We start from the raw sequence: 25,082 nt of genomic DNA, 5'->3' as shown, positions 1-25,082 counted from the left end.
AATATCAAGCAGGCATTGTTGAGTTTATCTACGTCGAGAAAACCTATCAGATCCTGCGTAAAATTAGAGATTTCTTAATCTTGGCGCGATGTATGCCCTTACCGTCTCCGCAGTTCTCGCAGGGTACGTTAGCCCGCACCATAAAACATGCCCGGGATATTTATATATATGTCACTGAGAGGACCAAGGAGACCAAGCAGATCACCTAGCTGACAAGCCTTCTAGAGTCACTGATCTTCAGCCCACTGACACTGAGGACTCACCATATCACTACTCCTTCAGAGTCCAGTGCACATCATGTCGGGAGGTACACCCGAAACTGGTGAGCTTTAACAGATGGGTGAGTCTTATCGGCCCGTTACTATTCGCTTTTTTGGCGCATGCATCAACGCATATGAAGGGACAATATCAGCTAATATGAATGTAGGAGAAACACAGCCTATCGGGGAGCAGGGGCGATGCGAATTTCGTCTGGAAATGCGGATTCTGCAATGTAAGTCGTGGGAGTTTGTTGAATCAGAGATGATATCTATTCTCTCTACCATCCTATAGTGAGCATAAGGATTCTATAAGCCAATGGTGGAAAGTTTGCTCTTTGCTTTCCGATATAAGACCCGAATGATATCCCTTTTGCTGTTTCTATTGAGGTTGAATGACGCAGTGGTGTTCAGCTGTGCATGCTTTGAGTGATTTCGTCATCCCTTTTCTTTTCTTTTCTTCTTTTGCTTTCCTTTTTCTTTTATTTTCCACGCTCGGTTGTGGTTTACATATTTACTATTGCTACCGTTGGCAGCATGGCTAAGGATATAACTCTGCAGCGCGAAAACTCTGCCTCCTTCACCAACAACCCATCCGCATACACCGAATCCCAAGCCCAACAGCAGATTATCCAATTCGACTGTCGAGGTCTTGAGTTTACGGAATTCATACCGGATGTAAGTTACCTTTTCCACTCCTTGTTCGGGACCACGAGTTTTAGATTCTAATATGGCAAACTGTGAGTGCGGCCTTTCAGGGTGAATGGCAAGCCAAAGGTGCAGAGTCGAATTATCCCTTTACGGGGATTGATTTGCAGGAAGGAGAATGGTACGATTATGATGAGAAGGCGGGTGAAGAAGTTAGTGTTACGGGGCTGAAATGGGAGATCAAGCGCGTATGAACCTCAATGCAGAAGGCTGAGATGGAGTCCATGTATAGGCGTGGACGTCTTGTATATTTTATTCGGAGTGTTTCTACGCATGACTACGGAAGTTGTAAAGAACTGGAGAGAAATAATGCATGAGATGTAATTAACCCCGACAGACTTATCATTTGGGAGTCATCTTTGCCACACGGCAAGGCAAGGTACGAACCTGTACGTGTGGAGTACAGAACGCAATCTTGGGCGAAAGGTGAATTTGAAGCTCAGCTTTGGAAATGGCGGTGCTATCTACGAAGCGGTGTGGTCTAACGTCATAGGGCTGTAGGGGAGTTATAATATTGTCCTTCACAAGCTGCGCAACCGTATGAAGCTAAGATAATAGGAGTTTATCAGGACATAACATGGATTATCATTTTAACTAACGTGGTCTGTACACTTCGAAGGTATATCTAGAAATCATGGCATGAACAACTTCTTACTCTATTCTTACTCTCACAGCCTCGACTGCCCAGCCTCTCCACCGAGGGGTTTCTCAGAAAACGATCCAAAGAACTGATTCAATGCGTCCACGGTTCCTGATCCTTCCACCAACTCCACCGAGCAGGCAATATGTCCATCAGGCCTTACCACAACTACGCCACCCTTCTCCAGACCCATCTTCTCATGTGCTGGTGCCTTGGCATCCGGAACGAATCGGTCGCTCAGATCATCCGTATAAATATGGTGAGAGTATGCCTGGAACGTGCTTGGGAGCGAAGATATTTCGACCTCATCCCTCAGATTAGCGAAGACAAGTAGGAGACTGAAGAAGCGTGAGTGTGGATTATGGCGCTCAAAGTAGGACACGGCTTGGTCGGCGGGACGGGAGTATGTGGAATAGAAAGAGCGGGATTTTAGGAGATTGGAGTTGAAGTCAGCGAGAGCGGTCTTGTTTTTGTTGATATCGCCGGCGAGGACAAAAACTCTGAAGGAGCCATTGGCCGGGACTTCTTGTTCTAAGGCGACACGGTTGGCATCGAGGACACGGGTCACGGTGCATGTCGGAAGAGCGCGGCCGGGGACGAGTTTCACGCCCTTGGGGTTGAAGAGTGGGGACTGAGCAGGATGTGAGGGTGACCATGTGAAAATATTTGGTGTGTAGACGACGCCGTAGCCGCTGGTGAACTCGCAGGCAGATTTGAAAGCCTTGACGAACTCGTTGGTCTCGTCTGACTTGGAGCGGCCGAGAGCAGAATCAACTTCGCTCACGGAGGGAATGCGAGTGGAGAAGAGTTTCGCGTATTTAGCATCAAAGTCGAGGAGGGTCTCGGCGATCATCTTTCGCTCAGATTCATATGTGGTTAGGATATCACGCTTAGCCATTCCTCCCTCTACGAGGTGGATCTTCCAGGCAAGGTTCAATGCATCATGGAAGGCTGTGTTCATACCCTGACCGGCTTTAGGCTGTGAAGGTGTTAGCTAGGAATGATTTTTCATTGTGAGTGGAACCTACACTGTGAGTATGGCAAGCGTCACCACCAATGAATACTCGGTGGTCCAAAGTATACTTTTCCGAGATACCTTGGCCGATGGGATATACTGAGTACCATTCGATGCGATCCCAGGTGATATCAAATGGCTTGAAGACCTTGGCTGCAGCTTCTTTAACTTGGTCGACCGTTGCAGTCATTCTTGGGTTCCAGTCCTTGTCGGTCGATGACGCCAGTTGGACGTATAGACGGACCATGTCATCTTCTCGAGGGATAACCATAATAGAGCCATGGTCAGAGTGAATTGTGCATTTGGTCTAGACATCCTGTTAGAGAAGCTTCTTATTTCAAACGGGGACTGGAGTCCTACCTTAATATCTGGGAAGTTCGTTCTCACAACGCCATCCATGACACCCCATACGTGGGCAATGGGGTCTTTGTGCCGAATGCCGATGTTTTGTTGCTCTCTGATGAAACTGCGAGCTCCTTCGCCTCCGAAGAGGTACTTTGCGCGCACGGTTGTGTGGACATTGGTATCTAAATCCTTCAAGTTCACCTCAACCGGGTATTCGGGATCCTTTCCGTCATTTTTGAACCCAACGACGGTGGAAGGACGTTCGACCACTGTTCCAGTCTTTTCGATTTCCTCTAGGAAGACTCGTTCAATCTTGCCCTGGTGGAGGAGAGCTGTGAACGGATACCGAGTGTCGATAAAGTCGGGGCAGCTGGGCCAGTTACCGGTGCGGCAAATTCCCTTCCCATCGGGCAGCGGGTCCCAGAACGCGACGTTGTATACCTTTGCAGGTTCGTATGCCATTATCTTGCGCTTCAGGCCGAGGTTGCGCAAAATTTCAATGGAACGCGGCTGGATTCCATCCGCGCGACCGGTTTTGGTGGGCACCGGTCGGTTGTCGATGTGCTTCACCTTGTAACCCCATCTAGAAAGACAAAGGGAGAGGAGGAGGCCGACGGGGCCGGCCCCGACGATAACGATGTCGTATTTCTCTTGCGACATGATGTAGGACTGCCGTGTCTCGGCGTGCGGCGGAGAGTGAGTGATGGAGAGGAAGTGAAAGGATGGCTCTTCCGCCTAACGTCTTACTGTAACGAAGTATCAGGGAGGGAGAAGGGAATAACAAGGCTCACTCCTTATTGAGGACAGAGCGCCATAATAAATATAGCAGAGCCGTGATGGAAACACTCTTTGGGAAGAGAATCGTGTGTCCTGGAAGACACGGCAGTGATAGCGGCCAATTCCAGGCTCCATGACTGGGTATGCAACAACAGCATTTTTGCTCGAGACTGGTACCGTCGGCGCATTCTCCAACGAAAGTCGGTACTGACCGGGGGCCAGATAGCAGCCATCGAGTGGGGATCGACGGGGTTGCAGGTCGCTTCGGATTCAAACTCGGTGACAGTGCAATGGCGAGCCGATTAGTCACGATGCTTGCCCTCTACCGCAGTGCCTCTCTGGGGTAGGCTGCTAGGCCCGATGCGGTAGCGCTTCACAGCGCCAAGCACACCGGGCAGCGGGGGATAAATCCTTTCCCGCCGCGCACTGGCCTGTGAGGTCCCGCCGAGCCCGGTCACGTGGGGGTTCCGGAATCCCACTCCGCGCGCCGTTCCCAAAATTTCGGTAGATATTAAAGTTTCCCGCTCGCCCCTCCTCACCTCCTCTGCAGCGGAGCTACTGCCGGCAGTTCTGGAGTTCGATGAAACTCTTCTAATCGCTCAACGCACTACTCAGATGTTCGAGGGTTGTGGGCAACAGCTCATGCTGACTCGATGATGGACTGAAGCGCCTCCCTCACCGTTGTTTTCCAGGGGCATTCACAACACTTCGTTCTGACTGACGTACGGAATTTTAATACCGAAAACGCGAAATATTGTTTGGCCTCGAGCCGAAGAAACCTCGAAGCCTGAATCGAATCCCACCCTTTGAAACTGTGATGTGCAAAGAGGACATCAACAATCAGAGATGATTCTATTTTCAAATAAAACGGACTCGACGGTCAATACCTTGCTTCAGTATGCTTTGTTCGCATATAATACATTGGCTTTCTATGATCTTGATTGTCAATCTTGGATAATTCTGGAATATCTCATCAGTACCAGATAGACGGCATTCGCCGGGAGTCCTGTCCTTGGCATCTTTTCCATGAGGACACACACATTCATGGGACTATCCAACCGATCCTGTGAAGGATTGTTTTCTTATGTTCTGTCCTTTTTTTTTTTTTTTTTTTAAACTTTAACGCCGCCCTTGGCTCAGCACTGGGAGCTGTTTATATCAATGCTTAGAGACTGCCCTCAAGCAATACTCCTCGGGAAGTCTCTCCCTTTCTGTTACACTATCAATTCTCGAAAACCGCCAGCTTCTTTTCCTGATGAGGAATCCTTTTTCCAGATACTCTGCTTTCATGCCTTTTTTAGGGGCCCGGCCCCTAATTCCCTGTATGTTAACTTGGATAAACTGGATGCTCTTGCTGTTTTATTTTCATTTTTATTTTTTTCTAACTGGAAGCCATTCCTGTTTAGACAATAGGTGTATACTGCTAAGTTTAAGTTCTTATATCTCTATTCAGTGAGTAATTCACTGGATATGATCAGTACTTACAATGGTGGTTTCTTTAACAAAGTTCCAACTGCAATTGAGGATGACGTCGAGGTACCCTTCATTTTCTTTGGAAATGTTTACACTACGGACATTGCCTAGCAACAGAAGCTCATCAACCACAATAGGAGCCACACCACACAAATTCATCAATAACAATATCAAATACTTCATTTCTTTCTTCATATTCTTCATCTTCTTCCTCTGGCCCCCGAACTTAATAGAGCAGCCTACGAGTCGCATCGAAAATCTAGTATTAGAACTTGATCCTGTGAAGTTTGATCCTTTATCTATGGAAGTACCGATCATGTATAACGCGTGAGTTCGTTGACCCGAATACATCTTTCGTGATCTTAGCTAAGTATGCAGTGGCCATTCTTCCCTCAGCAGCCATACCGACTCAAGCGGGTCTTTGGGGCGTCATACCTTGTGGCAGCATGCTCCCGAAATGGTTGCCATTCCCGGACCTAATGCGTTTCGCAACCAAGCGGAGCTCAATCATTCTTCGATGCGACTTCCTCAATCCCGATCGGAGGGCAACGTCAGGTCCTTTGACCATTCTGGTTGCGACTCCGCCGGGTTTTCAGGTAATTATTTTCATCAGTGGTATCCAAGCGCGAGCTACTATCCAGAGCAGCGCAAAGATCGTTCTGAATTACCGGACAGAACAAAAGTTCGACAGAGATCGCGATCTCCTGTGAAAGTTCTAGAAGACCTTGACGAATACGAAGAAATTGCTTATCTATCGACACCCTCGCGTCGACCACGTTCTCCACACAAAAAGCTTTTTGGCGAAAACGGTTGGCTGGGTAAGTCACCAACAATTGAAAAGCAGAAAAGGCCGGGTTTCAAGGCGTTTGGAGAGAAGATCAAACAACGCGTCGAGGATATGGTATGGAACTCTCCTTTTCATATGCTGTGATTTCAGGGTTACCTAACTGCTGCGGGACGAAATACAGACTGGAGATGTCATGAAAACCACTTCTATAGCATTCCAATCGAAATCATCGACACCGGCAATATCAAAGTGCCCCATATCACTCGATCCTCCGACCCAGGCTAAGCTCTATTCCGAAATGGAGCTGATGATCTGTGTGACCGCAAACAAGTTTCTTATGGACCAATATCGCGAAGGGCGTATGTCAGCAGAATCGGTGACGAAGATAATCAATTTCTGGACCTCTAAAAACAGGCCGCAAGTGGTCCAATTCCAATTCGACCAAGCAACGCAGCGGGATTTAATTCTTTACAATATCAAGAACTTTGCCTTTCACGGAGAGTGTGCTGCAAACTCAGTTCTCCTAAATGCCACTCTCTACAATTGGAAAATTATCACTAAAGAGATGAACGTCCGCACATTCTGCTACCCGGATAGCGTGATTCGAAAACATATGCACGATACTCACAAGATATTGGAAATGCTGGGAGCGCCGTGTGTCACCTTTCTTGCTTTCCAGGAGCTTCAGGTGAATGCGCTTGCCTTGATGAAGCAGGAACAGGAAAGAAGAATCAATTTTAGTAGGGATCATGGCGTTACAAAGGAGTATCACCCTCCTACCCTCTCGAAGGACGAGTAGCACTGGCAAGGAATTCCACTGCCGGGGTGGGAATTCCAACCTTCGCAGCTGATGTTCAGTATCCCTGTATTTGTTTCTCTTTTCTTCAGGAGGGTTGTGATGTATTAAATGCCCCCGGGGGTCATTCGATAAAAGTAAGTAGTTATGATGTCGTGTCTTGTGCAAACGCAGGGCGGAATCTCTTGTGAGCGCATGTGCTTTCATGAGTGTTTAAGCTGTTGATCCCCATCTCTCCGCGTCCTAAGCACTGGACATGGAATTAATCAAAGGAGCGTGTGTATCTTACGGTCGGATCTCTCATTTTGCCCTCTGTCCAGATCCAATACTAAATCACTAGCCCCCGGCATCAAGCAGACCGGCGTGTGGGTGGATTCTTCGATCTGCCCATTACGGTTAGTCAAGCGGGAGAGGCTGCCGGTGACATCATTGCCAAGCACGCCAAGCCCAAGCTTAACCTTACCTCACTCCAGAAGCTCGAACTCAACGTTGGGGGCGTGCTGGCGTCTCGCTGTCCTCGTTTGAAGCTTCATCTCACACACGCACTTGTTGATGCTTTGCATTTATATAATTCATTTTCTGTGCTCATTCTTGTTTATAAATATATTATCCACCATTTACCTATGCTATTTCATGGCTAGTTAAAAGATACATGTGCTCTAAATCCAAAGCTTCTTGCTGCCTCGCGCAAATGCCACCATCCCGATAATGCCGCTGCCTGTCGCTAATCCGAACCAACCGCTAGTTTTGCCAGTGCGGACTCTGTTGACGTGTCTCCCTAGATGAAATTTGTTTTCGTACGATTTTGAGCGGGATTGAGTGAAAATAATGTGAGAATGGCAACTCCGGCGCATACATACGGCCCGGCCTGCCTTCTTTACGAGCCTCCAGAGCAAAGGCGACCGATTTTGGATCCAACTCTGGGGATTCCCGAACCTCCAAAAATACAGTCGCAATACTTTTACCTGTCATCATTGCCAATAGATGATCCTCTTACAGCGATTCCGGCTCCCTCGAGCAATCCCGATGTCACGAAACTGCCCCCTCGACCGTTTTCGGTGCACGATAATATTGCCCTCGAGGAAGCATGGCAGAGGTTAAAAAGTGCCGTTGAGGAGCAGCCCGATAAGAATCCAGATGAGACGGAAGGCCAGGTTCGTTTGAGGCGCGGAGTAACTGCTCAAGGAAAGAAGAGGGGTGAGGCAGCTAGCCAGGATGTTGATGTCAGACGGACTACCGTAACGCTGTCTGAGTTGAGTTCGAGGACTCCACTGCACCACAGTAACGATGGAATCGTTGATATCCATGAAACACGCGACTCTACTTCTCCCTCCCATATATTTCGAGGGAGTAGTGTTGAGTCCCATGCCCAGAGACGAGTGACACGGGACCGGGGTTCCTCCGGAGCGTCCGAGATTGGGAATATTCGGAAGAGGCACAGTATTCCCATTGAACGGAGGTCAAAGGCCGCACGGCGAAATAGGGACTCTTCCCCGGGCCTTGAGGAAGATGTCTCTGAAGAAGCAAGCGGGCATTCGACTCCTCACATTATTCGGCCTTCTGATGATACAAATATTAGCGGATCTCCATTCATCAGAGCTCCCATCCGAGACCGCGAAATTCGACGGTCAACTCCAACATTGAGGTTAAGTAAAGATTCTGTGGACACGAGCCCTTCCACCGCCCAAGTAACTGCCTCACCAAGCGCAGACGTCGATAAACTTCAAGGGGATACTCAGAGCGAGCGTCTGGAAAACGATGAGCCAGAGGCGACTGTGACAGTAGGAGCTTCACGGCTTCACCTTGTTGAATTTCCGAGGCTGCAGGTAGTCTATTTTCTTTTGAGAATCTTCCCATGTTATATTCTAATTCGTGGATTAGATGAAACCCATCTATTGGAGCCCGGTCCATGACATATCTCCCGTCATTAGAGCTACTTGGTTTTATAAAAATTCGATGCTCCCCGTCGAACCGGAAGTTGCAAATCGACTTGAAGCTGGCTATATGTACCTTAAACCATGGACGGAAACCTGGCAGGACGAACTCAACAGTTGCGTTGAAAACGGAGCTGAAGCAGAGATGAAGGTTGTGTATAAGCTCTGGCCGCCTGAAGATACCAAATTGCCTATTAGACCAGGAAGCCGTCCGGGTTCTGAGGCCTCGGCTTCTGTGTCTAGTAGCAGAGAGGTTGGCGATCATGCTTTTCAAGGAAATTATGCGGCAGGTGCCACAGCCACTTCTGCTGCCAGTGCGAAGTTGTTCAAGAATTCGAGCGTGATGTACGTTGATTCCAAAGATGCTCAGATACTCAGACCAAGTCTGCTGCCATCAGTAGCTGGTGGCCGACGGCCACTAAGTGCCATCCGAAAGGGAAGGCAGATTGGAATTGCCGTTGTACGAGGATTTAATCGCCGAGAATGGGAGAAAGTTCACCCCCCAAAGCTCGTTTCACCCAATGTAAGAAACTTTATGAAGATGCAGGAGGCGGCAACAAGAGAGGCAGCTTCTCGCCGTCAAATATGTTATGCTTGCCAGATGGAGGAAAAAAAGCCCGAAGTCAGCGATTTGGTCTTTGTTATTCATGGGATCGGCCAAAAGTTATCAGAGCGTGTTGAGAGCTTCCATTTTACTCATGCTATGAATTCCTTTCGAAGACAGGTTAATATCGAGCTCAGCAGCAATTCCGTCTGGCCGAACATGCGTCCTGACTTGGAAAATATCATGGTGCTCCCTGTGAATTGGCGATCAACACTTTCCCTTGAAGATACGGATGTCGAGGAGGCTATCGAAGATCAGCATAATGCGAACCGCTTTGTGTTGAAGGATATTACCCCCGAAACGATACCGGCTGTTCGGAATCTAATCAGTGATGTGATGCTTGATATTCCGTATTATCTTTCCCATCATAAACAGAAGATGGTTCGTGCAGTAATTAAAGAGGCTAATAGGATATACCGGCTCTGGTGTCAAAATAATCCAGGCTTCCAGCAGAGTGGCAAAGTGCATATCATAGCTCATTCGCTTGGAAGTATCATGGCAATGGACATCCTCAGCCAACAGCCAACAATACTACCCCATATTGACTTTTCTAAGACTGACATTAGCGAGAGTATTTTTGAATTCGATACCAGAAACGTTTTTTTCTGTGGTAGCCCAGCCGGGTTTTTCTTATTGCTCCATAAGTGTTCGTCGACCCGCACGCTGCAATCAAGAGCTTAATTTATGCTAACCTGAACTAGCAAGTCTACTGCCTCGAAGATACCGAAACAAACCCGGCTGTGATGAGTACGATGTTTCGGATCCTGGTCTCACCGGTGAAGCAGGGACATATGGGTGCTTCGCGATTGACAATCTCTATAATGTAATGCATGAAACCGATCGTAAGTAAATGACGATCTTCTCCTATTTACCATACCGCTAATCAGCCCCTTCCTAGCAATTGCCTATCGGCTGAATGCAGCAGTTGACAGTGATCTTGCGAACTCTCTTAAACCCGCCTCAGTTCCCACTTCCTCAACGTCCTTTTTCCAAACGATAAGCAGCGTCTTCCGATGGAACTCCAAACCTCAATCTTCTCGACTCGAGATTCCTGCCCATTCTGTTGCCGGCTCTTCCACTGCAGCCCAGCAGCGACCCGGCATATTTACCAAACTACCGTCTACGATTGAAATGGAGACCCATGATTTTACCCGCGAAGAGATTGCCGAAAAACGCATGCTTCTCCTCAATGACAATGGGCAGATTGATTACTATATCTCCGGTGGCGGCGGCCCGTTGAATATTCAATATTTGAATATGTTGAGTGCACACAGCAGTTATTGGATCCTGCCCGACTTTGTGAGGTTTATAGTCGTTGAGATCGGAAGGAGAGTGGGCAGAAGTGGTACATTGCTTGCTTTGAGGGCAGAGAAGAAGAAGGGATGGAAGCGGAAGTAACGAATTTCACGAATCTTTTGGTGTTTCCGTAAACTGGAGTCCGGAAGTTTGATACCTGAACAATACCTGTCGGGCTTTTCTTTGGAATACGCACGGGCTTTTAAGGTATTTTATGCAGTTACTGTGATATCTGATATATTCCGGGCGGACAATAACATATGGGTCTAGGAACTTGATACTTGAGCGTCAGCTTGCCTGGTGGCCTGCTTTGTTTGATGAAATCTGGCTTTTAAAGTCATTACGGAAGCCAACTTGGTTAGGAAACTTGAGATCGTGATTGCTGTAGAGCGGCTAGACAAAATTTTGGATTTTTAGAACAAATTTATCGTCTGTCTCAGCATCGACAAGAGATTCCAGGCGTGCTCACATTGTTTAACATACTGTATAGCCAATCATATGCCTTCTATTTGGCTCATCAATAGTGCCTTGACTATCTCACCCTTTTCGAAATTTCGCTCCCTTGTTTCCAGGACCAGCAAGGCATTTGCCCCGGCCAAACTGCCAACTCTCGAACTCCGTTGACCCGTACTACTCGTCCCTGTGCTTGTCGCTAATAACCGCCCATCTTGCCCGGAACAAAAGACTATTGCGCGATGGTATTCTGTCCGTTTAGGATCGCCACGGATAGTGTGCGTCAGTGTTGCGTGCACGAGGGGAAGACCTAAACCAAGGCTGTGAGGCGAGACAGCCGATGCGGGGGCTGTGGAGTGGGAGGCAAGGCCCATGTATTTATGGAGCGATGGGAGAACGAAGAGATTCAAAGTGACGAGGGCGGAGGCTGGGTTACCTGGGAGAGAGAACATGAGGCGAGTCTCCCTTTCGGACTGGCCTGTGGGTGTTGAGCCGGACGGCTTGAATGGGATACTTGCAAAAGTTGTGGGCTTGCCGGGCTTCATGGTCACTCGGCCAAAGTGGATTGTTCCACCCAGTTTGCGCTCTATTGTTGGTTTGAGGAGATCGAGTTCTCCCATTGATACACCCCCTGTGGTTATGATTATGTGAATTCCGTCTCTTAATGCGTTGCGAAGACGTAGTTCAAGATCGTCGGAGGTATCATGGGCGATGCCTAGGTCGACAGTAGGGAATCCCCATGCAGTAAGGCAAGAGATGAGCGACGGGCGATTTGAGTCGCGGATTTGCCCACCAGTCAAGGTTACGTTGGCTGTATGCTCAATAAGTTCATCTCCAGTGCTCATGACCCCGACTCGCGGTTTTCTGAATATCTTGACTTTTTGAGTCCCAGTTGATGAGAGCAGACCAATTTCTCCTCCGACTGCGGTGATTAGTTGACCTTTCTGAAGGATCTTGGAACCCAATGTAACATCGCTACCGGGCTCACGGATATTCTCTCCTGGTTTAATGTCTTCAGCCATTATCTCCACAATTGCTTCTTCTTCGCCATCAGGAGTTGAAGAAATGAGAACCGTATCTTCAACCATGACAACAGCGTTAGCGTTGGGTGGCAACGGTGCTCCAGTTGTTATGCGGGCAATGGCTCCAGGTTCCAACGGTGGAGGCATTGATACAGCCTGTGCATGAGATACTGAAGCGACTGGGAACTGCCCTTTGGTGGTTCCTTCAGACGCTGATTTGGGGGCAATAATTGCATAACCATCCACGATACTCGCCCGATATGCCGGAACTGCTTCACTCGCGTAGATATCTTCAGCGAGTATAGAGCCAACAAGTGATGGGCCCACAGGCATCTCTATAACTTCTGGTTTAGGCGTATGGTCGTAGATTAACCCAAGAGCTTCGTCTACCGAAATCATAGGATAAGGAGATGTACGGTGGCGTCGACTTGCTCCCGCGGTTGGGTCATTGGATGTGTGAGGCTTGGGAGGATTATGGCCATGTCCATGCCCATGAGTATGAGCATGAGTATGATCATGCTGAGGGGAATGACCGTGGATAGGAAGGGGATGATGGCAATGGCCGTGCTCATGTCCTATTTTGGCTTCCTTCTCAAGCTTCTTCACACCTCCCTCATGAATTGAGCGTGAATCGGCTCCGGCCGCTTGGATACAAGCGTGAGGAATAAGCTTGATGACGGCCTCCAGATTTTCTTTTGCGCCCTTTGGTGATCCTGGAAGGGTCAGTATCAGAGTCCTGTACCGTACCCCCGCGACCGGACGTGCCATCATCGCAACTATTCCTCTTCTTAGCATTTGGAACTAAGCAGAACCTGAGAGGCATCCATACATGGTGTTACCTCTAGAGAGGCAGTAAGCATCCCGTGTCTGGAAACCGGTTAGCGTCTCTCTATTTTTTCCAGGCAACGCTTGCGGAACTTACACAAGCCCGGGAGCATGACGATGGATCAGAGGCAGAACCGCCTGTACATTCCATCGTCAGCCATGTTCATCCGTAGAACAAATAGACGGCAAAGGCGCGATTTGTGTATAAACTAACACAGGAAACATGAGTGGGAAAAAAATGCTATTCCTCTTTACCTACCTCTGGCGTCTCATCCCTCACCGCGAACCCGGTCCCGCCGGCAGTAACAATAAGATTAATGTCACTGTCGTCTGGATCGGACCATTTGCGGATCTGTCGCTCGATATGAGCTTTCTCATCCGACACAATCTCGATAACGGGTGCAGCCCATCTTTCTTCCTCTGCTGCAAAGACTTGAGAAAGTACTGCTCCGGCTCTATCGGTGGATGGATCCTTCGATGCGGTGTCCGAAACCACCAAGATGGCGGGCTTTAACTTCAGCTGGGCCATCACTAATACATCAAATAAGTTACACGGGGAAAACTATGGTTGCACTATGGCTTTGGGTTATAATTAGACTGGGTATGCTTTGTAGCAGCTCGATGTCGGCTGGAACGATGTTGGTAGAAGCTGGCGGGGAGTTAAGCTACGTAACAAGCTACGAGGTTAACCCATAATTACTTATGTCAGTGGCCATGTTGAGGGGTCGCCGGGATGCCGGCTGCTACTAGGAAGATAGCAAACAAACACAAAGAAGTTCCCGAACTTCCAATTTAAAAATTGAGAGAGTGATGGGCTTTATAACGCGATTAATCTTCCCATTATGAGTGTAAAAGAAACCATCCTAGCTAAAATCGACCCCGTTTACTGTCCGCGTTTAATATACAGCGCAAATGGACCAAGTAGAAATATAAAACTTCTCGCATAACAGACCGAGAGCTCTCTATGAAGATGATGAAATCAAACCTAGACGCCCAGGCCGTTTGTACATACATCCAAATTAAGATGGGGAAAAAAAAGAAGAAGATGCCCTTAAGGGGACGATTGCAGATGCCACCGTGATGCATTGATGCCGTTCTGGAATATCCGAGAAATAGTCATGTTTTCAGGAGAAATCCTTTGCCTTTCCTTGTATAAGGAGTCCGACGATCAAGCCGAAAAGACCGAGAATAGAACTGAAGATTTCAATGACCAGAATTTTAACGAACCTAATATATCAGATGGTTAGCCGCGTCAAGAAACAGGTCATATTTGGCTGGCGTACAAGCTAGGGTCAGAAGCGTCTGCCAGGGCTGCACTGCTTCCGTTGATGCCGACTGCAACGCCGCAGATCAGATTGCACATCCCGACCGTCAACCCTCCCCAAAACAGAGCATAACCCGTGTAGTAGTTATCTCCTGAATATAGAGTTTCACCGGGAACGTAGAAGACCTTCGAAGAAAATACAATGGACATGATGACACCATAGATAGCGACGACTTCGCAGAAAATAATCGAGATCAGGTTCTTTGTTCGTATTCTTGGTGCTTTCACGCCACCGCCGATGATGGAGGAACCAGTGATGAATATTCCCCTACAAAGCAATCGTGTCAGACTTATCCGAGTTGTGTATCGTTATCAATCAAAGCTAGGCTAACCATGCCGCTCCCACTACCGACAAGCCGACACAGAGTCCGATGCCAATGTTGGCCCAAGCGTATGGAGATACCGCTTCGAGGAATTGACCGACCTATTCGTGCAGTGAGACAACTTTCGGCGTCGGGGAGAGGTGGGGGGGAAACATACATTAAAAGCCTCTCCCTCGCCGTTAAAGAGCATGTCTAGATAGAGTTAGTCTGGAGGTCTTTCAAGCATGGACATGAGTGACGTACAAGCTCCAACCACGGTGAGGGCGACCAGCGTGCCTCCTGCGGGATAGTAGAGGCCCATCCTTGCATTAAACGAGGCGTATCCACAAGCAGTGAATGATGGAGCAGCCTGCCTCTGCTCCGGAGACACGACAAGCAACGGGTGTTGGGGTTCAAGAAAACTGATTACGGGCCGGCTTCCCGTGGTTGTGTTTTTTGGTGCTCGGTTGGTGAAGGTGTCAACGGAAGGCGGCGAGGCTTGGTTTGCGGGCAGAACGATCTTGGAGTTTTGGTCTTTAGCGCCGCACTCCGCCGTTCACCCTGGCATCTCGAGCGACTGTTTAACCACATTCACGCTGGCAATTTCTCCCTGCGCTTCTTTGATTGCTCTGTTGTTTTCGTTAGGATTGATTCTTGTTATGACTTTATGACTGGTTTCTGGCTTCCATAGCATCGCTTTAAACCCCCTGCTTTGCTCCAAAAACTTACTCGCCCCTTAAGTCGATCCCCTTCCTCATCTCGTTCCCCATGGCGTCCCAATCGGCAGTCGGGTCCTATTCGAACCCTTTAAAGAAGTTCAAGTACGTTTCCTCACTTTGCGCCGATTGATCTGTGGCAATATTCTAACCATCACCCAACAGACTCGTTTTTCTCGGAGAGCAAAGTGGTAGGCATCCATCGCGAGCATGCAACCCTACATGTAAACGGCCGTTGACTCACATTTCTTTGGCTGCTCACCAGTCGGTAAAACATCGTTGATTACGAGGTTTATGTATGATTCATTCGACAACACATACCAAGCCACTATTGGCATTGATTTCCTGTCGAAGGTGCGCAGACCCTCTCGAAGCCGGAAGTTTTCATCCGCTTGCAACGCTCAAACCGTGCACGAGTATCTCCTGACCTCGCGGTAATGAAAATCGCTGACGTTTTTATATTCTGAAGACAATGTATTTGGAGGACCGTACAGTTCGACTGCAGCTCTGGGATACTGCTGGCCAAGAACGATTCCGATCTCTCATCCCTTCTTACATCCGTGACTCCAGTGTAGCCGTTGTTGTTTACGACATCTCGAATGCCAAGTCTTTTCAAAATACGCGGAAATGGGTTGATGATGTGCGAGGGGAACGGGGGAACGACGTCATCATTGTCTTGGTCGGGAACAAGACAGATTTGAACGACAAGCGGGAAGTGACGACGGCGCAAGGCGAAGAAGAGGCCAAGAAGAATGGCTTGATGTTCATCGAGACTAGCGCAAAAGTGGGCTATAACGTCAAGCAGTTGTTTCGAAGAATAGCCCAGGCATTGCCAGGGATGGAGGGTGAGGCAGGGAGAGGAGACAACCAGAGTACGTGTTACCCACGCCCCTTGTTTCCATGGGAATCCTATGGCATCAGACCGTCGAGCTCACCTTGTGTCGTGCAGTGATCGATGTGAACATCAACCCCACCCAACCCGTCAGCAACGAAGGCTGCGCCTGCTAAGGACCACCGTCTTCTGACCCTCCTCGCCAGCATATCCTACGGTCGCACTTAATATCGTGTATAATCTTATTACCTTTTTTCTCCTCGTTCCAGCTTGGGTGGCGTCTAGACGGGTTTGTTACGTCTCATTCGGCTCAATTTTCTGCTCGCTATATTTTATTTCTTCTCTTTCTTTTCTTGTCTTCTTTCACGCCTGTTTTGCATAGCATTTTCCTTCACGGCCTTTTAATTTTGGCATTGTTTGACTGATATCGCCACGAAATGGTCGATTCACTTCCCCAAGTCGAATCTTGCTCGGGCAGAATGGCATGAATCTGGCATCTGTGTCCTTATGGGGGTTTGATCTAGACCCATCAAGACGCATTTCATCGATAGAATTGAGGAGAAGTTTTGGTAGATTTCAAGCTTAGGGCCTCCGTACTGCGCCGTGTACGATGGTACGTTCACATTTTGCCGATGGGCGTAAGTTTTCATCTGAACGGGTTACACCACCGCGCGGCCCACAGAGACCACGCACTACTACGTGCTCAGGTTCGTAGCAAGGGCACACACGGATGTCCCGGTGCTCATCTACGGGGCCGGCACCCTTCCCAGGTCGTCGCGGGTCCATCCCTCGTCCGCGTAAAAAGGCAAGCGTAAATGATCTTGAAGGGAGGTGAGCTTTGAGTTCGCGGGGGTCACCGCGCACTGGTCCGGGGGCTATCGCGCATCTGCTCCAGAGGACACGCGCGCCACGTCCGTGAGTTCAGCGCCCTTTTGTTTGGGTGCTGAAGGCAATCCGCAGGCCAGGTTGATATTCCGGAACCGGATCAACTCTGTGGCCGACACGCTGCCCAACCACATGCCAAGCCGGCAGCCAATCAATTGCCTTTGCGGATCGAACGGAGACTTTAAACAGGACTTTATTATTCTACAGGATTATGCACTGTTTTATCTCCACCGCAGCCTGGAAAAACAGCAGCATTCTTTCTTTGACCTCCAGTCCTGGCACGGTGTTATTCAGGGAAAAAAGAAAAAAATTAAAATAAAATAAAACATTATTGCATTGCTTGAGAATCTGCGATCTTGTGCAACGTCTAATCCCCCTTGCTGTTGTATGACAGCGCAAGATGGGCCGCTCGTTTCGATTTCTCCGCTTTCCGCGGCCACAGGTATAATGTTTCAAGCTTAATCCAGCCTTGTATCCAAAGACTCGAGCATTTGGAAAACTATGGGAATTTTATTTGAAAACTAACCGTCAGGATGTCGCAGACATTTCTCTATGTTATGAGCCTACAGACGGGCGCGTCGCTTATTACCCTTTCCCTCCTCCTTAACAAAGTCAGCGGACTGTACGGCCTCCTCGCCATTCTTACCGGTTTCCGCCTTTCTCCTTTCCAACTATCGATGTACATATACTCCATCCTTGCCCTCGTTCTAACCGCATTTTTGGCGCCGCACATTCGGAAACAGACGCCTTTCTACTGCCTGGCCCTGGCATGGTTTTATCTCCTGGACAGTCTGATCAATGCCGCGTACACAGCTGCCTTTGCGGTGACATGGTTCCTTGTTATCTCACAGCACCACCATTCTGCGCCAACGTCTGGTCCGGGTAGCTCGACCATGGGCGATACGGCTGGGTTCACCAATCCGAAATTCAACGTCTCGTCCGTTCACGTCGCACCTGGAGACGGTACCTTTGCTTCTACGGAGCCTGCATCCGCCCCCGCCGGAGCCGTCGATGGACTCGATGGGAAGCCAAGCCTAGGGAATGGTGTCCTTCAACCGGAGGGCCTTCAGAGCATTGGGGTTATTTGCACGCTGTGGACAATCCGCGTCTACTTCGTCCTGGTGATGATGGCTTTTGCGAGACAATGCCTCCGACAGCATGCTTTCAGCCCCAGATCTCCACTTTCTCGCCACGGTTCAGCTGCTCATAGTCGCAACCCATCCACTGTGAGTAATATCGAACTGGAGCCGAATCCATTCTCTGCTCGACTGCCAGATGGACAAGGATGGAAAGGCAAGCTAGGCCGTGCTATGATTTCCGTTGGTCGGAGGTACTGGCTCGATGGAGACGATGACGATGGTTGGATGTTTGGTCTAAACCGAAAATTCCATCGGAACCGTGGATTTTTCAATTCTGCGGATGGCGGGCTCAGCGAGCGTGAGCGGCGGCGACGGTCAGGGACTGGCCCTCCAGTTCCATCTCAGTCCGTGCTGCAACACATCGCCCTGCACCAGGGTGCAGCGGCCCAGGATGCCAACAAGCTCCCGCCGCCGGGGAACCCACAAGTACCGAAATCACAAAATGCACCGGAAGGCAACCCTTGGTAGCCTTTTGATATATTAGCTGTGATACGTTATTGAATGTGATGGATGTTGCGGATTTCAAAACATCCCGGATGAACTCTTTTGGTCTGGTACTATTGGCATTTGGCATGATCGTTCTGCATATATCTGCGTACGTGCGTACATACATGGTGGCTTTACCCTCCTATGTGAAACGACTGCAACAACCGGTGGAGTGATTTTATGTGATTTATTGGGTGCATACCACTTTAAGTGTTTTTCAATTTCAACAGCGCTGGTCGTCGAAATCTAGTTTCGTGCGATAAACTGAAAAGAAAAAGCTGGCAATTTCGAATGAAACAGGGCGGCCCGGCGGCGCCTTCAATGCCCCTGCTCAGCGGGAGTGGTCTATAAACGGTTGTGGCTCTTTTTTTTTTTTTTTTTCTCCTTTCCCCCAATCAGATTGATACATATTATTCCTGGGTTCTTGTGTTGAATTCGAAGTGGTTATGATGGACGTTGGCGTGGCACCTGGCGTTGGTCCGGGGGTTGAGGCATATACCGTGCGTTACTTAGGGGAGTGTGACATGGGCCACGGCTGTTTTCTGGGTTGATTGAATAATATGTTGTTGAATTTGCGGTTCGGTTGAACCCGCCTTAATGAGATGTCTCGGAAGATGTGGAGTGCTTTGGGAAATGCTCTGAGACGTATTCTACGGATTACAATCTAGATAACTACGGAGTAGATGAATTACTAATACCCCTCTATTGTTACTCTGCGCCTTGCAGTCGCCCACATGGGTTTACCCTTGTCACAGATTGGAGCCGCAAATCCTTTCCCCGGATTTGGCGGCATTTACCTGGCTGATCACGCAATTCGCGCAACTCTCCACGATTTTTCCCTAGGCATCAGCGCATGGTGGCTTCATGGGAAGGATGTATAGCAGTACATTCGATGGCCTTTCCACCATAGTATCTGTATACATTGCCCAGTAGAATATAGATTCCCATGGTCAAAATTGCTCACAAAATAGCGTAGGCCTGAGCTCCTTAATCATAGCATCAAAATGCTGGAGAGCCCGCTGGCCGCACTCGGGAGATAGTTAACCCGCGGCGGTCGACTGTTTGCACCGTTTGCGCTGTTTGCTGTGATAGCACCCTTTATTTGCATCGATGTCGTGATCTCTGGCCAATCAGCGCCCCGCTGTTCGGTCGGCATGTATGAGCTGCCAGCGGACTTGTGAAAAGGGGAATGGGAATTTATTTCTCAGTTCGTGATTATTTTTTTTTTTTTTTTCTTTATAAAGTCATTAGCAAAGCTAGACATTTCTTTGCCTTGATCTTTTGAATTTTCTTCTTCGTGTTCGCTGGATGTGGTGGCATTCGCGCGTAATATCACTCCTCCGTGCCTCGCGAATCGTATAGATCTGGCGTCCGCCCCTGCAAATTTCTCTGAGATGGGTGTCAACACAGCGGCTGAAGCAGGTGAGAAAATTTTTACCATTCATGAGATTGTCCTGGTATGAAGCTGGTCACTTTTCTAATATGTGCTTTGTTTAGCTGCTAGGGTTGCATATCTCTCCAGCGACCTGGTGCTATCGGTGCAGCCATCACTCCAGGGAGATTCGGAGTTCTCTCAGCAATTGAAGCAGCTCTCTGCAAAGAATGTGCAGGGAATAGTGTCACATGAAGTGCCAGAAGTTGGTGTCTCCATCTCTCACGATTTATCATGCCCAATTGTCACGGACAGCTCTGGCGCTAGTGAAGTGTGCTGACCAAATCCTATCAGGTTCGCGCAGTACGCCAAAATGAAGACCCTCTGCTTTCGGCGTTTCATCCATTGCAAAATGGGAAATATGTATCTGTGACCACTTCTTCATCTATCCTGCTTTCCTCAATCCCGCATCTTTATCGACTTGCACAGTATCCCATCGTCCTCCACGTTTCTCTGGAGCCGGCTGCCTTCCCGGACTTCTCTGTTATCAGTTCCATTAGGCAATGTGGCTTTTCATTTCTTCATTCTGAGACTCCCCAAGAAGCACAAGATATTGCCTTGACAGCCCATGCTTTGGCAATTAAGTCTGGAAAGGGTGTCATTCATTTCTTCGACAGCAGCAATGCTAGTGGTGACGTTCCAATTGCGGAAGAAGACCCGGAACTTGTTACCGAAATACTTGATTTGAACAGCGCAAGGGCTCTCCATCAATCCAATGGAACCTCTCAAACCATTTATGCAAATTCTGGGCGGATCGCGACAGTTGAAGAGCAAGGCTTGGCCGCTGCGCAAAGTCAAGCGGTGGCAACTTCAGAACTTCCAGCTTTATCCAAGGATCTTTCAAGCACAGAGGCCTCATCTATTGCTTCTTCACAGGGGGATAGCATTTCCGGGAGTGCCGTTCCCAGCTCCGCCGCAACAACAGTCGAGGCTCCAACTCGGAGACCGGTGGATGCATCGGATATTTTCCAAATCGCAGCCCATATCTGGGACTCCCTAGCAGCTCGAACGGGGAGAACTTATCATGCCATCGAGTACGTTGGTCCCGAAAATGCGAAAAATGCGCTTTTTATCTTCGGATCCACTCGCATTTTCGTCGACATTCTCAGCGACCCTAGTAGCAAGGGAGATTTTCCGGGTATCGGCATCATTACGGCTCGCTTATACCGTCCTTGGGTGGGCAGTCAAATATCACGAACAATCCCAACATCGGTAGAGCGGATAGCCGTGCTGGAACAAGTCCGCAAGACCACGAAATGGGGCCCGTCATTTTTAGATCTTTTATCCAGTTTAGCCCGGCAGGGCGGCGGAAATAGTCCTCTCCTTGTCGGCTACAGACTGGGATATGTTGAGCCTTCAACCGTACGACAGGCTCTGCGTGGCATCTTCCAGAATTTAACCGCTTCTTCTCCAATTCAGAATCTTGATGTCGGCACGCAGAAAGAACCATCCGAGGTAGCGAGCAAGTTGCAATTGGAGCAACCTGCAAACGAGAATGCATATGTAAAGATCCTCAACCAACTCTTCGATGGCCGTTTGCATGTTGCAAACCAACTTGGCTCCCAGCACGCTGGAATTTCGGCGACGGTTTCCACCAGCCCGGAATATGGCTTTGGTTCGCTGATTGCGCGGATGGAACGAAGGGAACGATTTGTCGGCGAGGTCCAGGAGGCTGTCAAGTCCAACGAGTTCGCTACAGATATTCCGAGGAACTGGTTGTCTAAATGGGCATTAAATGCCGCCGAGCCCAAGAAAATTAACCAGATTGCCCCTGATGTAATCGCGCGTTTGTTAGTTGACGGCTCTAGCCTGTCCAGGGAGCTCCTCGCTTCGAAGCAGTTTTTCTTCGCAGAGTCTCAATGGCTCATCGGGTCCGATGCTTGGGCCTATGACCTTGGCAACTCTGGTGTGCATCACGTTCTTGCTTCCGGTGCAAATGTGAATATGCTCATTATCGACTCCCAGCCTTATTCAGAACGTGTTGCGGCTGATCCGACTAGAAGAAAAAAGGACATTGGTTTATACGCCATGAATTATGGCAATGCCTATGTCGCCTCTGTTGCCGTCTACAGCTCATATACCCAGGTATTGCAAGCGATCACGGAGGCAGACCAATTCAAGGGTCCATCCGTAGTTGTTGCTTATCTTCCGTACAACAAAGAGGATGACTCTCCGTTGACCGTGCTGCAAGAGACCAAGAAAGCTGTCGACTTGGGATACTGGCCATTATATAGATGGAATCCGAACAACGCTGAGAAAGGAGAACCGAATTTTGCATTGGATTCTGAGCGTATCAAGAGAGAATTAGAGGAATTTTTGCGGAGAGATAACCAGCTTACCCAGATCATGAAGCGCAATCCTAGGTTCTCTGCGGCTTTGTCGGAGTCATACGGCTCCGAGGTACGTGCTTTGCAGAAGCGTGCTGCAAAAGATGCATATGATAAACTATTAGAAGGCCTGTTTGGGGCTCCTCTCACCATCTTGTTCGCATCGGACAATGGAAACGCAGAGAATTTGGCGAAGAGATTGGGCAATCGGGGTAAAGCCCGAGGTTTGAAGACCGCTGTTATGGCCATGGATGATTACCCAATTGAAGATCTGCCGACCGAGGAGAATATCGTTTTTATCTCCAGCACGGCTGGCCAGGGAGAGCTCCCTCAAAACGGGCGCAATTTCTGGGAAACCGTTAAGAATTCTGCAGATCTTGACCTTAGTTCTGTCCATTACTCCGTATTTGGCCTTGGTGATAGCCATTATTGGCCGCGAAAGGAAGACAAGATCTACTATAACAAGCCTGGCAAGGACTTGGATAGCCGTCTCTCATTCCTCGGCGCAAAGAAACTTGCAGATATTGGATTGGGTGACGATCAAGATCCAGATGGTTACCAGACAAGCTACCAAGAATGGGAGCCCAGATTATGGCAGGCTCTCGGTGTTGATAAGGTTGAAGGCTTGCCAGAGGAACCACCGCCATTGACGAACGAAGATATTAAAATTCAATCGAATTATCTCCGTGGAACTATCGCTGAAGGGCTCCGGGATACCTCGACTGGTGCAATTTCCGCCTCTGATCAGCAACTCACGAAGTTTCACGGTACTTATATGCAAGATGATCGCGATGTCAGAGACGAGCGCAAGGCTCAGGGCCTCGAGCCCGCATACAGTTTTATGATTCGTTGCCGTTTACCAGGCGGCGTCGCCACTCCGCAACAATGGCTGCAAATGGATGCAATTAGCAGCGCATATGGTAACGAGACTATGAAGCTCACGACACGACAAACGTTTCAATTCCACGGTGTCGTCAAAGGCAAGCTTCGGCCAGCCATGCAGGCGATCAACAAGGCTTTGATGACCACTATCGCTGCATGTGGTGATGTCAACCGAAACGTCATGTGCAGCAGTCTCCCGGAGCTTTCGACTTACCATCGTGAGGTCCACCAGGTTTCGAAAAAGATCAGTGACCATCTTTTACCTGCCACCACCGCATATCACGAAATCTGGCTAAAGGACGAAAATGACAAGAAGATCCAAGTTGCTGGCGACGCGATCGTTGATCATGAACCGCTCTATGGCCCAACATATCTTCCTCGCAAGTTCAAAATCACCATCGCTATTCCTCCTCACAACGATACAGATGTTTACGCTCATGATATCGGTCTGATCGCTATCAAGGGAGCTGACGGACATCTCGAAGGGTTTAATATCCTCGCTGGTGGTGGAATGGGTATGTCACATAACAACAAGAAGACATATCCTCGTACAGGCAGCATGTTGGGCTACGTTCCGGCCAATCAGGCACACATCGTTTGTGAGAAGATTATGTTGGTGCAACGAGACCATGGCGATCGAAAGAACCGTAAGCATGCTCGTCTAAAGTACACAATTGACGATATGGGCGTCGACGTCTTCAAGGACAAGGTCGAGGAGATCCTTCCCAACGGACTTCGTTTCGCACCACCTCGTCCGTTCAAATTTGATTCCAACGTCGATACTTTCGGCTGGCAGAAAGACGAGAAGGGGCTTAACCACTTCACATTCTTCATTGAAAACGGCCGTGTGGAAGATACCGCGGACTTCCAAATGAGAACCGGCTTGCGAGAGCTTGCTGAGCTCGGCAAGGGAGAATTCCGTCTTACCGGTAATCAGCATTTAATCCTGTCCAATGTCGAGGATGCGGACCTTCCAGCCATCAAACAACTGATGGCTAAATATAAACTTGACAACACTGCATTCAGTGGTCTCCGCCTCTCCTCATCCGCCTGTGTCGCCTTCCCTACATGTGGTCTTGCGATGGCCGAATCTGAGCGCTACCTTCCGGTCCTTATAACAAAGTTGGAGTCAACACTTGAAGAGAACGGCCTTGGACGAGATAGCATTGTCATGCGCATGACTGGATGCCCCAATGGCTGTGCCCGTCCCTGGCTTGCTGAAGTGGCATTTGTTGGCAAAGCGTATGGTGCTTATAATATGTATCTCGGCGGTGGATATCATGGGCAGCGACTGAATAAGCTGTACCGTGCTTCAATCAAAGAGGAGGAAATTTTGGACATTATGAAAGGGTTGTTGAAACGGTATGCGCTGGAGAGGAACGTGGATGGGGCCCTTCCAGAGAGGTTTGGGGACTGGTGTGTTCGCGCAGGAGTTATCAAGGAGACAACTGAGGGGAAAAATTTCCACGAAGGGGTAAGTTGACTCTAATTTGTTCGCATTCGAGAAGTTTTTCAGCTGTAGGTATCGCTAACAGACTACAATGCAGGTCGCGGAAGATGAAGGCGAAGAATGAATGGACCAGTGGAAATTCCTCTTTCTTGCATGCGCTGTGCATACCTTGAATTTTGCATTTTTAACGTTTGATATCATATCTCCCGACCTTTTAACCTAGTTGATACCTTTCTGACTATGTCGCTCGTGTCTTCCAGAGGCATGAGTTGGTCTGGTGTGGGGCTTGTTCTTCGTTATAAGGATGGACTCCAAAAGCAGTAGTTATGTATTAATTCTGTGTATCCACTGTGATTGAATGCCTGGTAAAGATTT

The 25,082-nt window shown here is 48.8% G+C and overlaps 9 protein-coding genes across 9 annotated transcripts; 6 read left to right on the top strand and 3 right to left on the bottom strand.

Moving 5' to 3' along the window:
- Positions 1 to 88: 88 nt before the first annotated feature.
- CIMG_00259 (uncharacterized protein) lies at positions 89 to 1,159 on the top strand (the record flags this gene model as incomplete). Its single annotated transcript, XM_001246487.2, has 5 exons — positions 89 to 123; positions 226 to 340; positions 428 to 493; positions 819 to 935; positions 1,016 to 1,159. The coding sequence occupies 5 exons, from the start codon at positions 89 to 91 to the stop codon at positions 1,157 to 1,159; spliced, it is 477 nt and encodes a 158-aa protein (XP_001246488.2).
- Positions 1,160 to 1,529: 370 nt separating this feature from the next.
- On the bottom strand, positions 1,530 to 3,975 carry CIMG_00260 (FAD monooxygenase). Its single transcript, XM_001246488.2, has 3 exons — positions 2,981 to 3,975; positions 2,634 to 2,927; positions 1,530 to 2,584 (listed from the first exon to the last, which is right to left on the bottom strand). The coding sequence occupies exons 1-3, from the start codon at positions 3,623 to 3,625 to the stop codon at positions 1,634 to 1,636; spliced, it is 1,890 nt and encodes a 629-aa protein (XP_001246489.1). The 5' UTR covers positions 3,626 to 3,975; the 3' UTR covers positions 1,530 to 1,633.
- A 1,541-nt stretch (positions 3,976 to 5,516) lies between these two features.
- CIMG_00262 (uncharacterized protein) lies at positions 5,517 to 6,801 on the top strand (the record flags this gene model as incomplete). The annotated part of the gene is made up of 3 exons (XM_001246490.2): positions 5,517 to 5,542; positions 5,594 to 6,116; positions 6,184 to 6,801. 3 exons carry the CDS (start codon positions 5,517 to 5,519, stop codon positions 6,799 to 6,801), a joined length of 1,167 nt encoding a protein of 388 aa, XP_001246491.2.
- Positions 6,802 to 7,317: 516 nt separating this feature from the next.
- On the top strand, positions 7,318 to 11,164 carry CIMG_00263 (DDHD domain-containing protein). The gene is made up of 4 exons (XM_001246491.2): positions 7,318 to 8,624; positions 8,680 to 9,982; positions 10,038 to 10,178; positions 10,235 to 11,164. Exons 1-4 carry the CDS (start codon positions 7,635 to 7,637, stop codon positions 10,732 to 10,734), a joined length of 2,934 nt encoding a protein of 977 aa, XP_001246492.2. The 5' UTR covers positions 7,318 to 7,634; the 3' UTR covers positions 10,735 to 11,164.
- CIMG_00264 (molybdenum cofactor synthesis domain-containing protein) lies at positions 11,018 to 13,461 on the bottom strand (the record flags this gene model as incomplete). Its single annotated transcript, XM_001246492.2, has 4 exons — positions 11,018 to 12,883; positions 12,937 to 12,974; positions 13,030 to 13,070; positions 13,192 to 13,461. The coding sequence occupies 4 exons, from the start codon at positions 13,459 to 13,461 to the stop codon at positions 11,127 to 11,129; spliced, it is 2,106 nt and encodes a 701-aa protein (XP_001246493.2). The 3' UTR covers positions 11,018 to 11,126.
- A 281-nt stretch (positions 13,462 to 13,742) lies between these two features.
- Positions 13,743 to 15,017, bottom strand: CIMG_00265 (V-ATPase proteolipid subunit Ppa1). The gene is made up of 5 exons (XM_001246493.2): positions 14,823 to 15,017; positions 14,737 to 14,771; positions 14,589 to 14,680; positions 14,216 to 14,524; positions 13,743 to 14,159 (listed from the first exon to the last, which is right to left on the bottom strand). Exons 1-5 carry the CDS (start codon positions 14,878 to 14,880, stop codon positions 14,057 to 14,059), a joined length of 597 nt encoding a protein of 198 aa, XP_001246494.1. The 5' UTR covers positions 14,881 to 15,017; the 3' UTR covers positions 13,743 to 14,056.
- Positions 15,018 to 15,144: 127 nt separating this feature from the next.
- CIMG_00266 (GTP-binding protein ryh1) lies at positions 15,145 to 16,572 on the top strand. The gene is made up of 5 exons (XM_001246494.2): positions 15,145 to 15,379; positions 15,440 to 15,465; positions 15,540 to 15,628; positions 15,744 to 16,146; positions 16,224 to 16,572. The coding sequence occupies exons 1-5, from the start codon at positions 15,327 to 15,329 to the stop codon at positions 16,280 to 16,282; spliced, it is 630 nt and encodes a 209-aa protein (XP_001246495.2). The 5' UTR covers positions 15,145 to 15,326; the 3' UTR covers positions 16,283 to 16,572.
- Positions 16,573 to 17,230: 658 nt separating this feature from the next.
- On the top strand, positions 17,231 to 19,566 carry CIMG_00267 (uncharacterized protein). Its single transcript, XM_001246495.2, has 2 exons — positions 17,231 to 17,433; positions 17,534 to 19,566. Exons 1-2 carry the CDS (start codon positions 17,392 to 17,394, stop codon positions 18,596 to 18,598), a joined length of 1,107 nt encoding a protein of 368 aa, XP_001246496.2. The 5' UTR covers positions 17,231 to 17,391; the 3' UTR covers positions 18,599 to 19,566.
- Positions 19,567 to 19,854: 288 nt separating this feature from the next.
- Positions 19,855 to 25,074, top strand: CIMG_00269 (sulfite reductase (NADPH) hemoprotein, beta-component). Its single transcript, XM_001246497.2, has 4 exons — positions 19,855 to 20,038; positions 20,114 to 20,253; positions 20,343 to 24,731; positions 24,805 to 25,074. The coding sequence occupies exons 1-4, from the start codon at positions 20,011 to 20,013 to the stop codon at positions 24,829 to 24,831; spliced, it is 4,584 nt and encodes a 1,527-aa protein (XP_001246498.1). The 5' UTR covers positions 19,855 to 20,010; the 3' UTR covers positions 24,832 to 25,074.
- Positions 25,075 to 25,082: the final 8 nt, after the last annotated feature.

Source organism: Coccidioides immitis (genome assembly GCF_000149335.2).
Source record: "Coccidioides immitis RS genomic scaffold supercont3.1, whole genome shotgun sequence".
NCBI lineage: Eukaryota > Fungi > Ascomycota > Eurotiomycetes > Onygenales > Onygenaceae > Coccidioides > Coccidioides immitis.
This window is presented reverse-complemented; position numbering and strand designations above follow the sequence as displayed.